At 34.0% G+C, this 23,052-nt stretch overlaps 3 protein-coding genes across 6 annotated transcripts in view; 2 read left to right on the top strand and 1 right to left on the bottom strand.

Annotated features, from left to right (window-relative positions):
- PolE1 (DNA polymerase epsilon catalytic subunit 1) overlaps positions 1–16,541 on the top strand; it is a 36,375-nt gene extending 19,834 nt beyond the window's left edge. For 3 of the 4 annotated variants that reach the window (XM_074117152.1, XM_074117154.1, XM_074117155.1), the window contains 21 exons: positions 427–641; positions 718–901; positions 1,357–1,488; positions 1,556–1,738; positions 1,836–2,039; positions 2,112–2,344; positions 3,836–4,046; positions 4,265–4,443; positions 4,553–4,725; positions 5,030–5,210; positions 9,003–9,158; positions 9,250–9,389; positions 10,318–10,528; positions 10,607–10,691; positions 10,888–11,091; positions 11,161–11,277; positions 11,723–11,982; positions 12,896–13,031; positions 13,177–13,388; positions 15,912–16,044; positions 16,132–16,541. In XM_074117152.1, the coding sequence (XP_073973253.1) occupies positions 427–641; positions 718–901; positions 1,357–1,488; positions 1,556–1,738; positions 1,836–2,039; positions 2,112–2,344; positions 3,836–4,046; positions 4,265–4,443; positions 4,553–4,725; positions 5,030–5,210; positions 9,003–9,158; positions 9,250–9,389; positions 10,318–10,528; positions 10,607–10,691; positions 10,888–11,091; positions 11,161–11,277; positions 11,723–11,982; positions 12,896–13,031; positions 13,177–13,388; positions 15,912–16,044; positions 16,132–16,308 (3,726 nt within the window). In that variant the 3' untranslated portion in view covers positions 16,309–16,541. Of the gene's footprint in view, positions 1–426; positions 642–717; positions 902–1,356; positions 1,489–1,555; positions 1,739–1,835; positions 2,040–2,111; positions 2,345–3,835; positions 4,047–4,264; positions 4,444–4,552; positions 4,726–5,029; positions 5,211–9,002; positions 9,159–9,249; positions 9,390–10,317; positions 10,529–10,606; positions 10,692–10,887; positions 11,092–11,160; positions 11,278–11,722; positions 11,983–12,895; positions 13,032–13,176; positions 13,389–15,911; positions 16,049–16,131 lie in introns of all 4 variants that reach the window. The other variant, XM_074117153.1, reaches the window with a different exon arrangement.
- Positions 16,542–18,179: 1,638 nt separating this feature from the next.
- On the bottom strand, positions 18,180–19,836 carry mRpL40 (mitochondrial ribosomal protein L40). The gene is made up of 5 exons (XM_074117175.1): positions 19,643–19,836; positions 19,343–19,440; positions 19,072–19,242; positions 18,585–18,777; positions 18,180–18,380 (listed from the first exon to the last, which is right to left on the bottom strand). The coding sequence occupies exons 2-5, from the start codon at positions 19,429–19,431 to the stop codon at positions 18,261–18,263; spliced, it is 573 nt and encodes a 190-aa protein (XP_073973276.1). The 5' UTR covers positions 19,432–19,440; positions 19,643–19,836; the 3' UTR covers positions 18,180–18,260.
- Positions 19,837–20,093: 257 nt separating this feature from the next.
- On the top strand, positions 20,094–22,548 carry RpL14 (ribosomal protein L14). Its single transcript, XM_074117177.1, has 4 exons — positions 20,094–20,250; positions 20,419–20,520; positions 20,643–20,837; positions 22,321–22,548. The coding sequence occupies exons 1-4, from the start codon at positions 20,248–20,250 to the stop codon at positions 22,504–22,506; spliced, it is 486 nt and encodes a 161-aa protein (XP_073973278.1). The 5' UTR covers positions 20,094–20,247; the 3' UTR covers positions 22,507–22,548.
- Positions 22,549–23,052: the final 504 nt, after the last annotated feature.

The raw sequence follows: 23,052 nt of genomic DNA on the forward strand, positions 1-23,052 counted from the left end.
TGGTATTAGGAAAGCTTAAGGTGTAAAGGGAAATGAAAGCAGGGAAAAAGGAAGGAATAACCTGTAGCTAGTGTAGAAAGCTAGAGAAGGATCTTTTGTGTCTGTAGGGAATAGAAGGATCGTAGGAGGGGCTTTTCGTTTATCTTTCCATAAGGAGAGGAATTATCCGAGGATTCTTCCTTTTTATATTCTACTAGGTCCACATGGTCCATCACTCAAAATGAGGTACACTGTTTTCCTAGATTTTTTTTTTCTTTAGTTTATCATGACAGTCGTTATCGAGACAAATTTTCGGAGCTGATAAGACGTAAACTTCGCACTTTCATAGGAGCATAGCTATCCTAAACCTTTTTCAGGTTTAAACAAAACAGTTTTTTATGCATCTTCTATGCAGCTTCAGCATAATTAAGAACATTTACATTTCAGGCTTGCAATATGCCAGATTCAGAACTGTTCGAACTAATATCAGAAAACAAATCAATGAGTCGTAAACTTGAAGACTACGGGGCTCAAAAAAGTACCTCTATCAGTACTGCTAAAAGACTTGCAGAGTTTCTTGGTGATCAGATGGTCAAGGATGCAGGTTTGGCTTGTAAGTATGTCATTTCCAAGAAACCTGAAGGATCGCCCGTGACGGAAAGGTAACCTATCTCCCTTACCTTCTTATTTAGAATTCAATTTAGTTTTGTTACTTACTAATTCATATTTCGTGTTTAGAGCCATTCCTTTAGCAATATTTCAAGCTGAAGAATCAGTAAAAAGGCATCATTTGCGCAAATGGCTTAAAGATAATTCTTTGAGTGACATTGATATCCGTCACATTCTTGATTGGAATTATTATATAGAGAGGCTAGGAGGAGCCATTCAGAAAATAATAACCATCCCAGCAGCAATGCAAGGGGTAAATAGTTAGTTATTTTGGGCTCGGCGTATGTTGAGCAATTAAAATTAATGAGTATATATTGTGTATTTATTTACTGTTAAGTGCAGAATAACTTATTCTATTTTTTTTATTTTTTTTAACCTCTATTGCCGTGCTTTCACCTCTTCCTTGCTGGATTATTTGTTCACGGATGTTTCGAGAGAACTCCTTCCCCCCTACTAGCCATTTTCCGGCCGTTACTTCTCAGTTTATCTGCCATGTTCATTGCTTTTCACTTCTATGTCCAATTTCCCATCCTATCTGTCTTTCTACATTGGAATTTGGACTCTATATTTTCTGGTTTGAGGAAAACATTCGAATCTTCCATTCAATACACTTCAGTTGAATCCATAGTCTTCCTACAGTAACATAAATAAGGACAAGCTATTCATTTTGGTTGGTCGATATTTTTATTATTATTATTATTATTTAAGATTTCTAATCCTGTACCAAGAATTCGTCATCCGGACTGGCTTCACAAGAAAATGGTTGAAAAAAATGATACGTTAAAGCAGAGAAAAATAAGTGAATTATTTACACGTTTACCTAGTAAAACAAACGACAAGGCAAGTTTTTTCCCCTTCTATATTTATTTTTAATGATGGTTAAATTTACTTAAAATTAGTACTATAGGAGGGGAATAATCGTGAGGAGTCATGCGATATTGAAGATTTGATGAAAGAAACAACTGAAATCAGTGAAAAGCAGCCTGTAGCGTGCGTTAAGAAACGCAAGCGCGATGCAACGCCAGAAAAACATATTCCAAAAAACTGGAAAGAAGCTTTAGGACCAGCACCGCCATTTGGCACGACTAGAGTAAGATTCTTAAATTATTTCTAGCTCTATATTTCTTTATTTTGATCATCACACATTGGATTTAAAAATATGTTTTCCTTAACTCGATGTATAATAGGACGACAGGTTAAAGTGGTTAGCTTTCCACAAGAGCAAATGGAGATGGCAAAAAGAGCACGAAGAGAGCAGAAGAAATTCTAAGAAGAAGAATGGTTCAGAAAGGCAGAGAAACTGGTTGCGTCGACCGGCGGTGGGCACTCTGGGCAGTTTCCTTCAGAAAGCTCAACATACTCTCCTAAATACAACTTGGCAAATTATACAAGTAAATCAAATCTCTCTAATTATAAAATTTCTTCCAATTTGATATTTCATAGAATTTATAAATTTTGTTCAGATATGTGAATCTGGATCGCCAGGTGTGCTGAAAGTATGGGCGTATGTGGCCGAAGAACTGCACCAAATCAGGCTTATTGTGCCCAGGATATTTTATGTAAACCACCGACTTCCCAAAGAGGATATACCTGGAGCTCTTTACAAAAAGTGTAACAGAACTTTGCCACGCTCTCGTCCCACTTACCATCTTTATGAATACACCGTTCCGGAGGAAATTTTCCAACAGCACAGCAAGTGAGTGCATTGCTTTTCCAATGTATTACATGATTCATTCACGAAATAATTATATCGTTTACAAATTACTTGGACGGCTGTTTTGCTGTAAAATGCAAATATGATCATGAAAGCTACCACTCAGCTAATCCCCTCTTAAGTAGTAAGTTTATTGAAGTGATTATTAAGGAAAAGAACTCCTACGATTTCCTTTTAATTTCTCTTAAAATTGCACTTGTTCAAGATCTGCTCCTTTTATTCGAAGCACTTTTCCAGAAACGTAAGGGCACTGAGTGACAGGATGGGACGCTTCCCTTTGATGGAATCATTTCGGCTTTATGTTCGGTCATAATTTTTCTCCTATTAAGGACGATTATGTGCTTTTAAAATTCTGAATTTAAAAAATATCTTCTACAGGATTCAACAGTGAATTACTTAATGGAATTTTAAGTTTTGTAATTTTTTCTAAAAGCTGCCATTTTTCTTAACTTCATATTTGCTGAGATCATTATGCTTTACGGTGAATATATCTATTAGCAAGAAATCTGTAAAGATTAATTAAATGTTAATATTCCGAACTATATTTATAAAAATCGAGAGGGACGGAAATACGAATTCCTAAAGGACTTCTTAGTTTTTCACTACTTTCTCCGAACCGACCTACTCTCAAAAAGGAGCCTTTCAGGAGCTGGAGGTGGCAGTTACGAAATGTGGACTGGAAATCAACGAAGAAAAATCAAAATATATGATAACCTCGAGAAGCCAGAGAGAAAGTAATGCCAGGATACAAATAACGCATCACAATTTCCCACTTTGCGCCAGCTTCAAGTACCTCGGGACACTAGTAAGAGATATGTCAAGAATAGCGGCACGCAACGGATGCCTATTTGCGGTACAAAAGTTACTGCGCTTAAACAATTACCTACAAACGCTAAATTAACAGACTATAAGACTATGGTCAGACCGACAGCCGCATAGGCCAGCCAAACCTGGGTGCTGAAGTGAAAGGAAAGCCAAAGGATCTCGGGATCTGGGAAAGGAAAGTTTTAAGGAAAATTTCGGCCCAAGATATGAAAACGGGTAATTGCGGACACGAAGCAACTCAGAATTAAAGGAAATGTTCGGGGAACTGAACATAGTTGCGCATATAAAGAGAGGAAGAATGACAGCTCATTATAGGGCGTATAGAACGAATGCCCAATGCAAGGCTGCCAAAGAAAATGTTATATGGTTAGCCACGAGGCGTAAGGAAGCGAGTACGTCCACGGCTGAGATGGCTGAATGATGTCTCCGTGACTTAGGACCTCCGCTTCAGAAGATGGCGCCTCAAGATCTTGAGGAGCGGGGCAGACTTGTTGGGGAGGCCTAGGTCCATTAATAGACTGTTGAGCCGTTAAGTAAGTAATGTTTTGTATTAAAATGTTGTTAATTGTAATGTATGCACTAAATTTAAAGAACATCAAAAGTACGATTTCTAACTTACTTGAATTTAATTTTATTCTGTATTTTCAGTGATCTGATCGCCGATCTGTCAGCTGCCGATGTAGAAGGCATTTATGAGACTCAGGTGCCATTGCTATTCCGAGCACTGTTAAAGTTAGGATGTGTGTGCGCAATAGATAAATCTGAATCAAGGCGCTTATCAGAAGCATTGACAGAAAATCAGACGTTTATGTTAAATAATCTTTCTTTTCGCACGGTGGCTCAACAAAGTTACCTTGAAGTTAGTTTGTATTATGTGTTATTTTTGTATAAAGTTCGACATTTTGCTTCCTTTTTTTAAAGTCTTTTTATTTTGAAAAAATCTTAAGCCAAAGAACTCTCTCTTGCTGCAGATATTGCATTTATAAATTAGAAAGAAGCAAAATGTATTTATTTTTGAAAACTATCTGTAGGTACGACTGTAGAAATCAGAAAGAGGTAACATGTCTGTTGTTGCAGGATGGTATAAATTTGAAACATTTGCACTTATATTATCACAAGGCACCCTCGGGACCCAGAGCATTTCTTGGTTTATTTCTTTCACCAATAAAAAAAGCGCTTATTGTAGTTCTAGATAGTGTACTTACAAACCAAATGCCAAATTTAAATAACATGTATAATTCGGAAAGGAAATTAAAGTTAGTATCTTTTTAACTTTACTACATAACTAATAACTGAATAAAGACTACAAACATTTAAAAAAGCAGACTTTAATTTTAAAAGAAAATAATCTTATTCCTTGTTTAGATTAAGTAAAACGGAAGCAAAAGAAGAGCATTTACTTCCACCAGCTGGAGTATCATTTGACGTTAAAATAGAAACTGATCCCAAACAAGCTTACAGGCACATTGTAGCTGCACTGCAGGTGTACAGAGATGAGAAGAAAGGTCCGACTCTGATTGCCGTTCAGTCAAACAGAGGTATTCTTCATTTTGCTTACCGTTTTTTTATTTTATTAAATAATTCAGTGAATTCAAAGATATCTAAGATCCTTGATGACTGTGTGTATTAGCATCTTCGTTCAAACATTCCTTGGAATTTCGATTGGCTATGGTAAGTGTGCTGTAGTATAGGAAGCACGGCTTGAATCACTGTACTATACATCTGTCTAGAATTCAAATCAACTGAGACAAAATATTTCACTTACTATTACAGGGGTGCATCATGATTCTGTTTCAAATCTCTAAGAACTTAGAAGAACCATTAAAATTAAAATTTTTTTAGATATCCAAGAGACAACAATGCTGTTACCAATAATTAATGAATGGCCTTTTATGTCGATTTATGTCCAAGAAAGTGAGCCAATTTATTCAACGTTAGACTGGCAGAGACTCGGCTCTAAACTCATGGTCAAACATTACTTAAACTCAGAGAAAGCAATTGCTTTACAAGCTGAACTATGCAGGTACTGTTTTTTCTAATTTTTTGTTTGTTTTGTTTATGTAGTTTTATGCAAATTACTATTAATAATAATTATCTGCGACAAAGTTTAATAAGCGTAAAGAGAGATACAGCTTTAATTTGTAGGGACACCCTTCTCGTTTTGCAGTAACAGCCCCATTGAAGAAATGCAGATTACGTGTTGCATTACTATGTAACATAGGATCAAGATGTCTTCCGAGACATTCTCAAGGTTGAGTTTATAATATGTTGACAGAGAAGCGCGAAACGCGTGACTCATTTATGGGAAGCATTATCCTAACTGGTGATTTAAGTTGTCATGTGTCATGTGAAGCCGGAGACCATCTAACTTATCCTTAACAAAAACTTACAGTTTCAAATGTTAAATATAAGGGTTGATTAATCGCCAAAAGGTACACAAATCAGCGTGTACCCAACATTTCATTAATACTTCATTAATAGTCAAGTAATTCTACTGCATTAATTTTCATTAATAAGTTATTTTTTAGAATTTATTAGATGTCACAGACCCTTATGCTGGCCATTTTCGTCTACAAAATATAATATGTTCAAGTAGCACTGTAGATTGACTGTAATATCTAGTTATTTATAATAATCAAACTATTAATTACAGGTTAAAAAGAAAAACGTTACAAAAAATAAAAAAAAAATTATGAGGCTAAAAAATTCAAAACTTTTTTTTATAAAAAACTTACATCAATGATTTTGTTTATTTCATTTATATATTTTTATTTTTAAATAAAAATCGTCGGTTTAAGTTCATTCTTTGATTAAAGCAATTGTTATTTTATGAAGTAGTTAAACGTTTATAATAATAGATAATAATTATCTGGCTTTATCGCAAATAATATAGTTTCAATTACATTCTTAATCTAGGTATTCATCCCACAATGTTGTATATATGTAATATCGGTAAGACGAATTCAAGACAGTAGCCTACTCTAACTTTGAATTTTTCTACTTTAACATGCTTGTTCATATATATGTAGATATACATATTTTTAGGACAGCTAATTATTCCAGCATTTTACTATAAGTAAAATTAGGGGGACTAAATTAAATTACAATTGAGAAATCAATAATTGTTGTTGAATAATCTACTTGTTATTAACTGTGTGTTATTTGTGCTCACGAATATTTCGGTAAGACGAATTCAAGACAGTAGCCTACTCTAACTTTGTCTTGTTCTACTTTAACATGCATGTACATATATATGTGATTTATCATAATTATAACAAAAAATATTATAAATGAAGTGGCCAGCATAAGGGTCTGTGACATCTAATAAATTCTAAAAAATAACTTATTAATGAAAATTAATGCAGTAGAATTACTTGACTATTAATGAAGTATTAATGAAATGTTGGGTACACGCTGATTTGTGTACCTTTTGGCGATTAATCAACCCTTATACTTAACATTTGAAACTGTAAGTTTTTGTTAAGAAGATTTTTGTACCTTTTGGATAGATTTTCCTTTTTGTCTATTTTACAAAGTTACATATCTTCTTTACAGATTTTTTTAAAATTTGGAATAAGCAATTCTATCATTATAATCTGATAAGGTGTTAAGTCGGAACCGTAACTACCACTGGAGAGATCTTTTTAAAGAATGATTATAGTTGCGTTCCCCCAAACCATCCTCAATAACAATTTTTTTGAAAAAGCGTTTTGAATAACATAGGAAGGTATTTGTACGTAAATAGCAAAATTAAACTGCGATTTCAGTACTTCCTTTTAAGAGGAGTAAGAAAAATAAACTACGATTGCAGTACTTCTCCCTAAAAGGCAAAGAGGCAAAGATTTTTTAATCGAACGACAATTCATTGATTTAAATCGGTTCACTCATTGATAATTTAAACGATTGCAGTACTTCCTCTTAGTAGGTGCAAGAGCATCAGCAACGTAGAGGAGCTTTAACCACTTATTCGAGCTGAATTTTATCAAAATCGGATTTAGCGTTATAGAAATATTGGTAATAATAGTTTTAGAAAGGGCCTTATTTGGGAGGGGCTAACTCCCCTCCTTATGAGGCACGGCGTCGAGACTTTTAAAGTGCAAATCTGTACAAAATTTCGATTGGAATGACACTTCATTCATGAAAATCGGTTCACGTGTCGATAATTTGCAACGATTGCTATACTTCCCCTCAGCAAGTGTAAGAGCTGATCGCCGCTTTAATGTTACGTAGGGGAGCCCTAACCCTATCATCCTACCAAATTTTATCAAAATCGGGCCAAGATTTACAGAGTAATTAGTAATAATAATTTTGGAGGGGGCCTTACATTAAGGGGGCTAACTCCTCTCTTGTTTAATGTACAGCGTCGAGACCCCCAAAAGGCACATCTACATAAAATTCCGAATCGAATGACACCTCATTCATGAAAATCGGTTTGCGCGTTTAGGCGCTACGTTGTTTACAAAAAAGGTAACAACAAGAACAACAAGAACAAAAACATTTTTTGAAAAAGCGGTTTTTGCTCATTTTTGGCAACTTTTTTCTCGAAACCTATTAGATCTGGGTTGTTGCAAAAAAATTACAGTTATAAAGGAGGGTTTGCCCTTTATTTTAAAGAAAATTTGGGAATTTTATCTTTTATAGAAAAAGAGAAAAAAATTGTCAAAGTTGGGTGTTTTTTAACGTTACGCTTTTTCGTGCAGTTTTTGACGATCAACCCTTATACAACTGTCCTACCGGACAGTTTTAATCCTGAGTAATGTAGAGAGCTGACCCAAAATAATTATACGTATAATTCAGGCTTAATTATAACGGGGGATGCGCTTTCGCAGACCGGGTATTATGTTTCGCAAAGGTAACGAAAAAACTGGTAATATTTTTCTGCACTCAGTGTGGAAACAGAAATTAACCGCATACGATAACTGCGGGTTATCAGAAGCAGAGAAGTGAAGAGAATAATCCAACATTGAGAAAATATTTATTTTGTAATAAATATACAGGAGTTTATATACGGTAACTTCGACTCGGATGTATTATATCCTGGACAAGTGATTCCCTATTACATAGAGCTAATGGATAAAAGAACGCTTCGGTCGCTGGATGTGTTATGAGGGAATCAATGTTCCTGTAGATTTATTTGTTAATTTTATGTATTATCAGTTGAATAATTTTTATTTTTGATATTTATTTGTATGATACAACTACCATAAGGCGGTATTTAGTATTAGTAATATACAGTCAAAAGTCAAACATACAGTAAAGAGTGGAGAAGCTACCCATTGGCAGCATTCCGATAATTATGTTCAGTTCGATTGTAAAGGGTCACTTAATCACTGTGTTATCGTCACAGGTCTAAGTAGGGCTACGGGCCAAAGCCTCTTCAATCTACGTGGAGGGGCATCTGGAATGTTGGGTACATGCTATCCTTAGCATGTCTATAAGAGGATACAAATGGATAGGGATTTATGGAATTTGAGGTAACGGAGCCTATTTCATCCTTTTCTCATGGATTTTACGTAGTTATGGATTGTATCATTGCTTGCATAAAAAGAAACAGTCATAATTTTTCTGAGGATGTTGTATAGGGTACTAATTTTGGTGAAATAATTGTTTTCAAATCATTCCCCAGCGATTCGTTCCTGTTATCCGAACTTGCTCAAACAACCCCAACTTAATCTGGTGGCTGCACTACTAACTAATAAAAATGTACGAACTACCAGAAACTCTAAATTAATATTTTTAAAAAAGTGAAGTAAGTTAATGAAGGATCGTTCAACAAGCTTCAATCAAAATGTTCAATACTTTGTTTTCCTTTTAGATACTTCCATGTTCCTATTGGCAATATACCACAAGATACAACAATGTTTGGCGCAGATCTCTTCTTTGCTAGACATCTATTGAAAAACAATTTCGTTCTATGGTGTTCGGAAAGTGACCGGCCCGATCTGGGTGGTCGAGAAGCCGATGACAACAGGTTAACTATGTCATTTTCAAATTGATTGCACATCACAGTTACCTTAATGTAATTATTAATTATTTTACATTGATGTTTATTTTTAAAAAAGGTTGCTTTCTGATTTCGAAGAGAACACAAATGTAATTTCAAACAATCTTGGATGTTATTCTACAATATGTGTTGAACTTGACATTGACAGTTTAGCGGTTAACACTTTACTTCAGTCTCATCATGTCCATGATATAGAAGGTCTGTAATCAGCTGCACTAGTTTCATTTACAAACCAGCAGTTTCCTTTAATCAGAGAACCTGTTGAAATATTTTAGTTTTTTGATTTACATGATCTCACTTCTCGTTTGACAAAGTCTTAGGATTTTGTCAAACTTCCCAAAGTGAGTTTTCTCAGCAAACTCCAATTTGGATCTGCTTTAAATGTTTTCGAGAACTTGAATGGTACCCTCTCAATTTTTTCCAATCTCAAAAATGTATTCTCATTCCCAGCTTAAATGAAGATTAAACATGAAGTATAGCTGAAGAATAAAGATATTTAATCTTGATAAATTTGGTATTCATATATGTTAGAAACAGTCCGTCCTGATTATAGTGCGAACGAAATAAGTCTTCGGTGAGGTAATTTTTGGTGTTCTAATTTTGTTCTTAACACATCTCCAAAGATTATCTTCAGCAAATCAAATCTTAATCAATTCTGTTAAGCATCATTACCATGAAAAATTTATTTTTCAAACTTTTAGAAATATTTATTTGAGTGCTCTCTCTCTCTCTCTCTCTATATATATATATATATATATCAGAACCAACTCAGTACCACCATAATTCCAAAGTAACCATAAAAACAGAAATCGAAAGACCAGAATATGGAAAATCATGTTTCATACAGGGATTTATGCAAAATCATTTTCTTCCCACAAGAGCCAAGGAATTCCAAGCAAGTTTCCATTGAAACGGTTCGCCTGGTTCGCAATGCAAGATCAACGCTCTAAGCAAAGAACTCAGATACACTCCGGTAAACAATGAAACTTGTACAGATCATTTTCCCCCCAGGCAAAGATTTAAAAAAGAATTCTCAAGTAAAAAGTGGTATTAAGTCAACTAAGTGCGCTAAGCGAAAGTCGTTCTACGTTTCATCTCCGAATATAATTTTTCTTCCTTTTGACAGGAACATCATCGAGTGTTGGTTTTGACACGATGCCTCAGTTGTCCATCGGCGAACAAGTTAGTGGCCAGGTACCTGTGTTGCCTATTTATGACGAAGGAGCTCTGTGTAGTGGAGCTTTTAAAGTCATGAGGTTTATGGTCAATGCCTGGTTGCGGGATGTAACAATACACAGAAATGTTTTTGCAGATTTTCAAATTGTTCATTTCTATAGGTAATCAAATTAATTTGAAGTTATGTATTTATTATTTAGGAATGTGAGTATTTATTATAAACTTTTTCTTAACTTAAGGTGGCTTCGTTCTCCGACAGCCTTGCTCTATGACCCCGCTCTGAGAAGAACGTTACATAATTTAATGAAGAAGTTATTCATGCAGGTATCTACTCCCTCGATGGTTCCCTAATCCATACAAAATAGTATCTATTAATGAGAGATTAATATTACCTACCAGGCCAGGGGGTCATTTTTAATCTCAACACATTGTCTAAATTCCTGCTGATATTTCAAGTAATTACTAAATCCATAATCTTTTCAATTAATTCAGATTTTACTCTGGTTTTCCTTGCTTGTAGTTAGTTGCAGAATTTAAAAGACTGGGTTCAGTGATTGTCTACGCGAATTTCAATAAGATTATTGTATGTACGAAAAAAAGGAACATTGAAGATGCAATAGGGTACATTGAATTTGTGGTGGCCAGTATAAAGAATAAAGAATTATTTCACAGTATTCAAATGTCGTACAGTCAATGTTGGAAATATCTCATGTGGTTGGATCCAGTAAGCTTTAGAATTTACTTTTAATCATGTGATCTAAGTTATTAATGACTAACTAATATATATTTAAAGGCAAACCATGGAGGAGTAAAAGGAAGATTACCAGACGGCCTTTCAGATGTTGGAGAGAGCACTGAACCACAAATACAAAATGAGTCTGAACTTGACGAGGAAGATGATAATGAGGGGGTGAGCAATTTTTGTTAAATTTATTGCAGTTTAAAGTTGAAAGAAACAAACTTTTTTCTGTTCTGAAATGTCCAACATTCAATAAACTACTATTTCCATAACCTATGGGTCTTGAATTGAATGCTGCTGTAAAAAATAAAATAAACATCCACCACACTGTAAAAAGTCAAAGATCCAGAAATCTAGTTCAGTAGATAATGCCAATAGATCTCCTGATTAAGTGGAGCAATTTGGTTGGCAGGTTAGAAACTGGGTTACTCAGTCCACACCAGACATCTTATGTTTATTCCTAAAAGGTGACCCTGACTTATAAGAATTCTAAAAAACTAGTAATCAAAAACCGAAATGCCATCTTTAATGTGGCAAACTCATATTTTGGTCTTTTTATTATTTTTAGTAAACTTTGATAATGTCCTCTTAAAATTTACCATTACAAATGTTGTAGCCGGCTATTGTGATGAATTGGAACTTAAGCGAATTCTTACCAGAGGAAAATAATGTTCAAGGATATTTCATGACAGTAGTGGCTGGTTACATCAGCGCCATTTACCAACATTTTGAGCAGAGCGGGTCAATTATGGGCACGCCCAAGAGACTGGCATCTTCCAGTCAGCTGTCTATGCCGATTGAAATAGCTGCAATGCCCGCCACTGTAGATTTTGCAAAAAATCTTATAACTGGTGATCTCTCACAGAAATTATTCAAGTTAGTTTTCTTTATTTAGTAGTTACTAGATTATTTGTTTCATTACGGAAGACACTATGTGTTGCTTGATTGGTTTCTGAAGCGTCAGGGATAATTCGGGTACCATGGTGCCTTTCATCAGTTTTTTGACAAATTTCTTGAAGGTTTTGTTAAAAGATAACAATGGTACCCGAAAGGTACAGATATATTGAAGTTTGTTTTTTAAACCGATTTCTTCTGCCCATATGGAAATGAAGAACCATCCTTCGTATATGATTGGTTTATGCTTATTATGTTCTAAAACCTTTTTTTTTTTTTTTGTAATGGTTTGGTTTGACCACTTGCAGGGAACTGCTAGAGCTTTTTCTCATTAATGTTTCCTGTAATACTTTCTGCGTACCGCGTTATGTTATGGAACGTGTTTTCATACTTGTGTCCTTTTTCTCTGAGGGTTGGAAACCTCACTTATCAAATTTCTTATTATGTAGCTGATAATATCGCGCTGCCTATTGCTAAGTAAATGAACTGTAAAATTGCCTTCCATTAGAAATTTCAGGATCTTATTCGTAGTTACATCAAATGCTGACTAAATGAAAAAGTTATTTATTTTTTCAAAATTTAATTGAATGTTAAATTCAATTTACCGACTTATAATGTTAAACCAATAGGTTCATTACTTATTATTATTAATTATTACTATTCTATTATTTTCATTACTTCTACCGGTTTCAAGGTTCCGTTTGTATCATAGGGTAGAGTATCACCGGACTAATTTGAAGTTCCGCCTTCAAGAGTAGGGCAAGTTCTCTTTTCTCACGAAAATTGAAGCAAATGAAGTAGTAAATAATTAAGAAAGACATTACTAGAAATAACATTTTCAGGTGAACTAGTTTCAGAAACATAATGATTGTAGAAAGTTTTATAAATATTTCAGGATCGTGCAGTTTATTCAAAAAAAGCTTCCATTCTACTCGATAAACAATCCTGAAACAATAAATATAATGGGCGTGGCTGAGACAGGCGAGAAAATCATTAAACCTGCACTGGAATTTATTAAAGCTGTTTGCAAGGTGAGCTGTTACCATAGGGTATTGCAATTTGGTTCTTGGAAACATCATTGTCTTATTTAGTTTAATCGAATGACAAATGTTAGTGTTCCACTTTAGGGCATTCTTTTCAAAAATTTGATGTTAACTATGGTGATTAATTGCATAGGTTTTGAGTTTGGATTCGAGCGTTGAAGAAGAGATTGCCCGTTTAAGGCGCAATCTGTTAAGGTTAGTGGATGTTGGTGAGTTCAGTGATGAAGCTGAATGGGAAGATCCTTGCGCCACGGTCGTTCTGCCCGAGGTAATCTGCCGCGCCTGCAACCACTGTAGAGACATAGATCTCTGCAAAGATCCTTACAGAGAGGTAACTAATGGCAGGTAAGATTATTTTTCGTTCATATTTAATTGTGGCAAAATAAATACTCGATTAGGATGTAAACAATTCATGAACATGTTTTAAAGGAATTTGTTCTTCTCTTGTGTAATTAGTAACTCTTTTCATTGAACAATAATTCTGTCTGTAACATTCAGTGATAAGCAAAACTGTACTACTGTTTTTTTAAAAAAGTATTATACTCGTACAACCCTAAATTTACGTACGTATTTCACATAATTAGTTGAATTATATTACAGGGACCAAATAAAAGTTGTGAATGTGAATAATAGTTTCTTTTGACTTAGTTTGATTATAATTGCACTTAAATTTCTGAATTTCCATTATTTAAAGACCCAATACGGCAGTTAGCGTCACCTCCTATATATATTTTAATATCTCCAAATTTTTCTAGAATATTCAGCAAAAGTGTATCCAAATCGTTCAATAAACCCTCAAATGGATCATGAGGTCGAAAATAGATACTTCCAATAATTAATTTTAGTTCATTATAACAGATAAATAAAAAAATCCAAGATGGAGAGATATCTATAATTTCGTAAATAAATTTTTTATTAATCAGGGCCAAAAGGCCTCCGCTAGGACGACCTCTTGCCTTTTCTCTAATAGCTTTACTATTTATTACATAGAAATTGTTAATTTTTTTTTTTTTGCGCATCAACAGCTGAGGTCATTAGCGCCCGGAGCTTTTTCCAGTGCACTGCCGGCCTCCGGACAGTGTTCTCTCGTTACAGACAACACTGTCCATCACCGGACAGTGAGCTGTAAGAAGCTCCTAGGAAGAGAAAATCTAAGGGTCAGCTGCTGGATTCGAACCCGGGACCTCCGCGTGGGAGTCCAGTATGCTAACCTCATAGCTAATCCCTTCCCTGAAATTGTTAAATAATTTTGAGTTAAATACAGGATCTGAAGTTAACCATGTTTCAAATACAAAAAGGAAATCTATAGAGGTGAAAAACTTGAGTTGTTCTAAATCTAACGAATAAAAACGTGCAAAACCGTTAATATTCCAAAAAAGTGCTTTCAAATTGTTAGCTATAGTAGGAGTATAACAGTATTATTTGAGACAGATTATTATCTTTTACCTTAGAGAATGAACAGTAATTAGTTACTTCTTGCCTGTTGCGGCTAATTCTTTTGGTCTTAAAAAACCAACCAATGAACCCTTTTGTACAGATCCTTTAGTTTTTCTTTTTCTTGGTAGATTTCCTTGTCTGCAGCGTGGATTCTGAAGTATCCGTAGTAACGCTTCCTTCATCCAACTCGTCGCCTGAGTAATCACCAGAATCGCAAAGATGTTGTGAATCGGCATCTGTTCTTATAATTATAGCAGAAGAATCTTCAAGTTGTCTAATCATAAGACGATTATTTTTATACCAAAAGTATTTAATAATACCATTCTTCTGTAATTCTTTCGCCCTTTTAAAAAGTACGTTTAGGTGAGGTGGCAACATTTCATTAATAAAAATCGGCCGAGCAGGTGATATTTCAAAGATTAGTGAAGTTAGTTTCTCCTTATTTTGCTTTTTTAAATTCAGGAAAGCGTCTTTATCAATACGACTTACGAATTTTATACAAATGGGTGGTGGAGAGAGGTTATGTCTAGGCTTTAAACGGTAAATATAATCTAATTTTGCTAAGTTGTTATCAAAACCAATAGCTTGACTAAGCTTACTAAACACTGTTTGTAGATTTTCGTTTTCAGTTTGAGGTAAATTATTTATTAATAAAGCGTTTGTACGATGAACGGAGTTATAAACCTCTTTTTTAACATTACTTATCTCCACTCTTAACAGCATATTTTACTTTTTTATTTTTGAGAGTTCAACGGATTGGGCTTTAACTTTTTTCTCTAAATTAAAAATAGAATTATTCACGTCTTCTTTATAGGAGTTTAGAGTTTGGATGATATTTGTATTAGATGCCTCCAAATTTTGAATATTTTTTGACATTGCTTCCAACTTAGCTAGGATAATCCCAATAGCACCATCATTACCTGGGGCGTCCCCCACCTGAGGCCACTGTTATGTACACTTGACATGTTTACAGTCCAGAGTCAAAAGTCAGTAACAGTAAATAAGAGAGTAGATGACAAGCTTTACGTCGGAGATTATAACGTAGCGTATTATACCTATATATTTACAGCTGGTTGATAACAAAGTTCTTTCGCTGGAGAAGATGACGTATTATCCCCCACTCCAATGTGATAAAACAGACCTACCCAAGCTTAAATTTTCAATTTTAATTTTAATTAATTGCTCAAAAACGGTTCGATAAAAATTCTTGAAAATTCACATAACCATCACTTGCACTACAAATTCTTTACCTGCACACTTATAGCATAAACAAACGACTACAACCATTCGAAAAAACAGTTTTAAACAGACACGATCTTTACAGTTAGACAGCACGGGCCAAAACTCCTAATAATATAATTTTAAAAACAGTTTAGTTCACAGGGAATAAGAGTTCTATGGTGATGTTAATATATGTTCGTTGTTTTTTAGCCATGTTTGGCAGTGCCCTATCTGTAATACTAATTACAACAACAACGAAATTCAGGCATTGTTGCTGGATATGGTCAATCGGAAATCGATGGGCTACACTCTACAAGATCTGCAGTGCGCCCGATGTTTACAAGTCGGTTTGTTTAATTTAATTTTCTACTGTTCTAGATTTTTTTGTACGAATCAATAAGAAAATGTTGATCAATTTATTTATTTTCAGATAAAAAAGGAAAACATGACGCTACATTGTGTATGCGGTGGAAGATTTCAAACTCTGATAAACCGGAAGGAATTAGGAAAATATATGAAAACTTTTCAAGGCATTGCTTCGCATTTTAAAATGCCCATCTTATTACATACTGTACAGTGGATAATCAAGATGAATCCAACAATCTAAAATTTTCCACTTTTAATTTTCGCTTCAGAATTGTTCCCCTGTGATCTCTAAACTAACCCTATTCTGGTTCTATGACTTCAAAAGTAGAACTAATTAATGTTATGTTCTTCGTGACCCAATCGTTCATTAAACGACAATAATTGACAGCGCGGCTGTTCACAGATTCTTTTCATTTAAAAATATGATTGCATTTTCATTATTAAAAGACATTGACGAGTCTCTTTTTTTATTTATTTATGTCTTTTATCTTAATTATTATCCAAGAACCTATCGATATTATTGTGAATTTTTCAAAAAACATGTACCTTTGCTGGTGTCCTAATAGAAATTCAAATTTGACTTCCTGTGCATGATGTGTCCTTCGGCGTCAGGGCCTCAAAGCGATACATTTGTAATTTGAGCTACTCAAATCCACTGTGGTTCAAATTCTGTAATTCTATCAACTACAGAAGCAGAAGAAGAAACTGGAAAGCGTTACAGCAGAAGACTCTTATTGTCTAACAACAAAAACTTGCTAGAGAAAGAACTATTTAGACCCTTTATTTTAGAGAAATTGAAAATTTTACTTTATTTTTTCTTTGTTGAGTTGATTGCAAGCTGAAAGCTTCGAGGAAACGTTAGCGGTGAAAGACCAAGTATTGAATGTTAAATGTTTTTTTACTTCGTTCAAGAGTAAAGTATTGCTAGACAAGTTTTTAAATTAAGGGACGGCAAGCTTAATTAGTGCTGAAATTATACAGGTGCACCGAAGCTATGGTAATTTTATTTAATTACATTGAAATATTTACTGAGAAGTACACGACAGTGAAATTAATTTATATGTTCTCGTAAATCTTCCAAATGTTGAATGTTTTGTATTAAAAGTATGGGTACATAACAAAAATATATAAAAGTATCATTCATCTTGCAAATATTAAATTGAACGAAATAAGTATGTAGTGTGTACGCTTCTTATTGTGTTACCACAATTCTCAAGATTCTTACTTGTTGAACATGTTAAATTCTTAACATTTTTCAGTTACAAGCACGTACATATCGCTTGAAATCCACTTTCAAGAATGCCTACCCCACCCCTTCTCTGAAAATTTGACTTTCATTGAAAAAGTTTGTAATCAAGTAAGTTGTAGAACCCTGGTGTCGCCCTTACAGAACATCTAAACAAAAGAAAAATCTTCGTCAAGAAAAGGGATACTTATGATTGAGGAATTTTCTTCTAGTTCTGAATTTTGCCGACATAATTAATCGTTCATAATTTGATCGAAGATGGCTGGACCAACCTTTTTCTATAATTCTCCACCGAATTTTCCGGGAAATGTGGTTGAAGGAAACGTAGTTCCAAGTCCGTGCAATTTGTCCACAGTCTAAAGAACATTTGTGCCGTTTTCGAAAACAATCTCAAAAAATGAAAAAATTAAGTAAAATTGCAATTCCAGTTAAAAGATTTTTTTTGTAGCTTACTTTTTCTTAATCAGTTGCTAAAGAACAACAAAAGCGTAAAGTTCGGTTTTCCAGCGATTTTTATTTATTGCACTAGCGCAGTCATTTAACCAACACAGGGTTATTTGCGTGAAAACTCGGGTTCACAATTTTGACAGATCGCCTCACTTTCCCTTCCTAGTAAAAGAAGTTAAAAATCTATTACGGCTTTTCTAACAAAATTCATTAGGTTATAGGTTACTTCAAAATATGTTCCTTTGTTGCAGCTCACGTATTGAGCTACTTTGAATGAAAGAGTCAGTCTGAAATGTTGCATTATGAACCTCTGATCCGATTTATAATTCGATTTGGATTTACTCCGTCTGACAGAGGATGCCGGTCAAAACAACTTAAAAGTCAATAATCAGAAATGGAGTAAGAAAAACTAAATTAAATCATTTTGAAGGACACAGCATTTTATTCAGACGGAAGTACACGTGGCTATTTGATTAAAAAATTATTTTGAAAGCGTAGAATTATAAATGATCCCATTTCCTACTTATGTCGATATATTCACCGTCTGGGCTCTCATACTCTTGAATAGGCGGCGTCTCCACTGGTCCTTTACAATTCCAAGGAAGTGCACCATTATCAACCTGTTGAAAACGACCAATTTTTATTGGATATTCGAATGATTTTGATACAAATGATAAGACTATCAAAGTTTTACACTTTTACTAAAGCCTTTGGAATCAAGCACATCATGACAAGTGTTTACTTTGGAGGCCTCCAAAGTTATTGGAACAGAGACAATGAAAAGGTAAAATTATAAAATATGAGTTTATAGCAAATATACTTAACTTTATTGCTGATTTGTAGAGTTTCTCTGATATTCGCATCAAGTTGTCTAGCGCATTTTGTTGTGAATCTAATATGCGATATATCATCGCGGCATCATTGTTACACTGTTTCGTTTTTATTCTTGCCCATTCTTTCACAGAAAGCATTCTACTATCATCAATACCGGATTCAACTAAGTTTCTGCTATAAAGGCTGAAAATTCATTGAGTTAATCACGACTTTTTAAAGTCATCAGGTTGAAGTGAATATGGTAAAATCAAAATTAAGTATTTTTAACCAATAATTGGTAAAATGTTTAAAAATCTGGCCACATTAGAATACTAGTTGATTTTAATCCATAAATAGGCAAGAGTCTAAAAAATGATGTGAGAAGACCAGAAACTGAAACAGATCATGTTTACAAAATTTCATTGGATCTAAATTGTAAAATAAACTATTTTGCTTTGTCTAAATTTCATATTATACTACGATTTTTTTTATGCTTACTCTGCACTATTGATTATTTCCAAAGGTATCTCACATTCACTGATTGGTTTTAGTTGCTGAACATTTCTTTCAAGGCGCCTTATCTGCTTTTCCAATCTTTTTCTTCTTCGTTCCTCTCTCTGTTTGATTATCGCTGGATCTAATCTCTTTTTCTTCTTTAAAGGCTCGGCACTGAAAACACAATAGCCATTTAAAAAATGTACTACATAATAAACAATTTATTCCACGAGCAATGCATTTAAAGAAAAATTCTAGTGTTTGTTGAGCATACCACAACACATCTGTAAATTGGAAGCATAATGGTGAATAGAATGTAGAAAGGCTTCTTCTAAAAAATATGTGAACTAAAGAACTCTGCATTCTGTTCAACTGAAAAGAAAAATCATATCAGGTCAAAATGTGAGTCAGATATTTAAAATTTAATTTGCAGATTAGTGGGAAGAGTTTTTTTATGTTACGATTAAAATCTTTTAGAAAAAGCACATAATGTTCAAAATAAGCAAGGAAATAAACACAATTTAAATTGACAGCTTGAAATTGTTAATATTTTTTCTTTTAGCCACCATATTACCAAAAATCCTTCTACTTCTTAGGGGACAGCAAACAGCTGGATACTTTACTCGTAATTTACGTTAACTTGACAGCATTGTTTCTCTTTTACTATATACGGTCGCGTTTTGCACACTTAACTGCAGTCACGAATGAAAACGAATTAATAACATAACCTATTCGTTCGGCCTAGATAGTAGCCTACACCTGCAGTACTAGCATGACTACCAAACTATCAAGAAACAAACATCAAGTATCTAAAATAAAATTAATTCAACCATATTGATGAATAATGATTATACTGAATAAAATAAATTCTACTTTAGTTGTTGATTTTATTATTCAAGTTTTTATTTAAAAACTAAAGGAAAATGGGATTCTATCAAATAAGCGTGCAATATAAAAGGTTTTCTTTTTATTATTACCTTTTTTATTTAATTTAGTGTTTTTCAATTTAAATTAAAAACGTCCCTTAAACCTCATAGAGAAAAATTATTAATGATAATTGGCGACACTGGGAAATTGTCATAACCCTAAAACCAAATCTTTACTTTGTGGAGTTTGGAGTAGACAGTAAAGTAGGATCGCGACCTTGTTTTAGTTTGCAACGCAAGCCCTAAAGGCAAGATGGTAATGGTTTTTTATTATTATTCTCATTCGTGTAATTGTGTTATTATGTGCCAAGCACTCTTCTTTTTTATTTACAGTAGTTTTGAATATAAGTTCCCATTCTTGCTTTGCATTGTATAATGTGAAGGAAGGTTATATCACGTGTTATTAGAAAATTATTTTTTACAGCCATTTAAGAGATTTGTACAAACGGGACGTGTAGCATACATTTCTGATGGAAGGTATAAAGGAAAGCTTTGTGCAATCGTGGATGTGATAAACCAGACCAGGGTAACTTTGTACCTGCTTATGAAAACTTTATCCGAAGCACTTAAATTTTATTGACTTTCGACTAAGTTATTAATGTTTCTGTTATTAATTGGATGTAATCACTCTTTTATTGTCCTATTAAGGCGTTAGTTGACGGACCTGAAACTGGTGTACCTCGTAGCGGTATTCGTCTCAATCAATTGCATCTCACAAAGTTTAGATTGAGATTTCCATTCACAGCTTCTACCAGAGTTGTAAGAAAAGCTTGGAAGGATGATAAACTTGATGAAAAGTGGAAAGAAAGCATGTGGGCCAAAAAAGTGGAGGCAAAAAAGAAGGTAATTTTCCTAAACTCATAATTGTATTTTTCTGCTGTGAGTTTGAGATTTTTAGGAAAAATTCAGTCTGTGGATTCCGAGAATTTGTATGTAGTGAATTGCTTTAAGATCCGTATATTTTGCCTCTATGTTCCATTTAATAAATACTCCTAATAGGTAGTGAAAGATCTAAATATCTCTTAGCTGGGACCCAATCTTGCAATTGGACTCAGTCATTAGCGTCTGCAAAGTATATCCACTTTAATCTCTGAAACGAACTCTTTAAGAGGACCTTCACGATCAATTGATCAAGGAATCAGTATAATTGATCGTGAAATTTAAAAACAGATGAGCGATGAATGAGACTGTTTTTCAGACATTTTGAAATCTAGCTGTAATAATTGAACGAAGGGGATCCTATCATACAAAATGGTCGAGAGTGTCGACATGATTCTTGGCAGAATTGTAATACACGACTTTGATTGGGCTATATTTCAAAATCTTACCCGCAAGTACCGGCCGTGCATAGACCGGAATAACTAGACATAAATTAAATTGTATTAAGATTTTACTGTTCTATTTAATTATGGTCTGGCACTTATAAGAATAACCAGAATGAAAGAAACGTGGATTGTAATTGATTACGAAAATTTTTTGTAATGTATTGTAAGATCTACCTTCCATCTAATAAAAATGCGGATTTTACTCTTTTTGTGTGCTAGTAATGTGAGTGCTTAATAAAAAAATGATCCCCATTGATTATGCTGTGTCTATGTTGAAACATTATTGACTCTCATGAAGAAAAAGTAAAATTGATGACATCTGTTATTTTTGTTCGTAAAAATCGAATTTATCAGAGAAAACAAGATTAACTTCAGAATTTGTCTCTTTCTGCATTTGTTTTTCAGCTTTTAAAACCTCAATGTAAAATAAGTGAGTATATTCATTAGTAAATGCGGTAATAAATAATGTGTGCTCACTGCATTGGAAATAAATTGTTGCTGGAAACTTCTAATTTGGCGCAGCACCCAGTGAGGGCTGAAAGTTTACTCCATTCGGCAATATATGGACAAAAAAAATTAATTACTAATGTTTGCTTTAGGAATGTCCAGCCCTGTGACAAAGGTTCCTGTTTTAAAAGATCTAACCCACCTGGTGTCTCCGTTTTAAATTTAATAGCAGCTAACCAATGAAAATTGGGCATGAGTCAAGATAAGATTCTGTGGGTTACGCCAGGAATCGTGCCTTCGTCGTACCCCTTAGTGTCTGTCTTGACACATTGATCATCCAGTAGGCGGCTAATCCTTAGCATGTTCTGAACTTAGATGGAAAAATAAATGATCTTATTCGTCTGGTATTAAATCGATGAGGCTATTTTGTTTGACGATTCCATTGTAAGGCATTAGCCCATGACACAAAAGGGTTTCTCTTATGATTTATAAAAAGTAAAATTCCTTTGAAAATATAGTGACTTTCTGTACTTAGACTTGTACTTCTATTTTAGAGGTTGGCATTGACGGATTTCGACAGATTTAAATTAAGGCACGCAAGACAAGTGAGGAATAAATTGCGCACCTCAGCCTTCCTCTACTTAAAGAAGAAAGCCAAAAAGGACGCAGCAGCTAAAAAACCAGAGAAGAAAGTGGAAAAGAAGTCAGCTGCACCAAAAAAAGTGACAAAGAAGAAGTGAATTTTGTAATTACTGCTTTTTAATAAATATTTTAAAAAGTTATTGTTTTTGTTACAGCCTCTTATTTACATAATTATGCTTTTTGTAGTTAGTCAAATCAGTGATCTCAGAGCTAGTCGTGTATCTATGGTAAGTGGCGTCCGACTCTTTTTTTCTGTATCCCCTCATCGATTTATACAATTTTGAATAATCCAAAAGTTTGTTTACATATATATACATGTGTGTGTGTGTTAAGTGTCCTAACTGAAAATATGAATTTAGGACCTCAAAACAAAAAAAAATCCTATGAAGGTGTGCCCGTTAACGCTTTGTTTATGAGATATTCACGTCTAAAGATTTTAGAAAGGAATGATAAATTGATAGTATAACTGCTAAAATCACCTTGTGCCTCTAACTGCACATTCCAATATTGACATTTTACGGAATAATACCGTCTGGAATTTGCACTGTGGACTTTCTAAACAATAACATTTATTAGTTTGACGCTTTTACAGAGTATACAGATCATTATGCATCGCATTTATTCTAACAGTGAATACGCCGATA

Source organism: Rhodnius prolixus, unplaced genomic scaffold (genome assembly GCF_049639745.1).
Source record: "Rhodnius prolixus isolate KJV_2025 unplaced genomic scaffold, Rpr scaffold_2, whole genome shotgun sequence".
NCBI lineage: Eukaryota > Metazoa > Arthropoda > Insecta > Hemiptera > Reduviidae > Rhodnius > Rhodnius prolixus.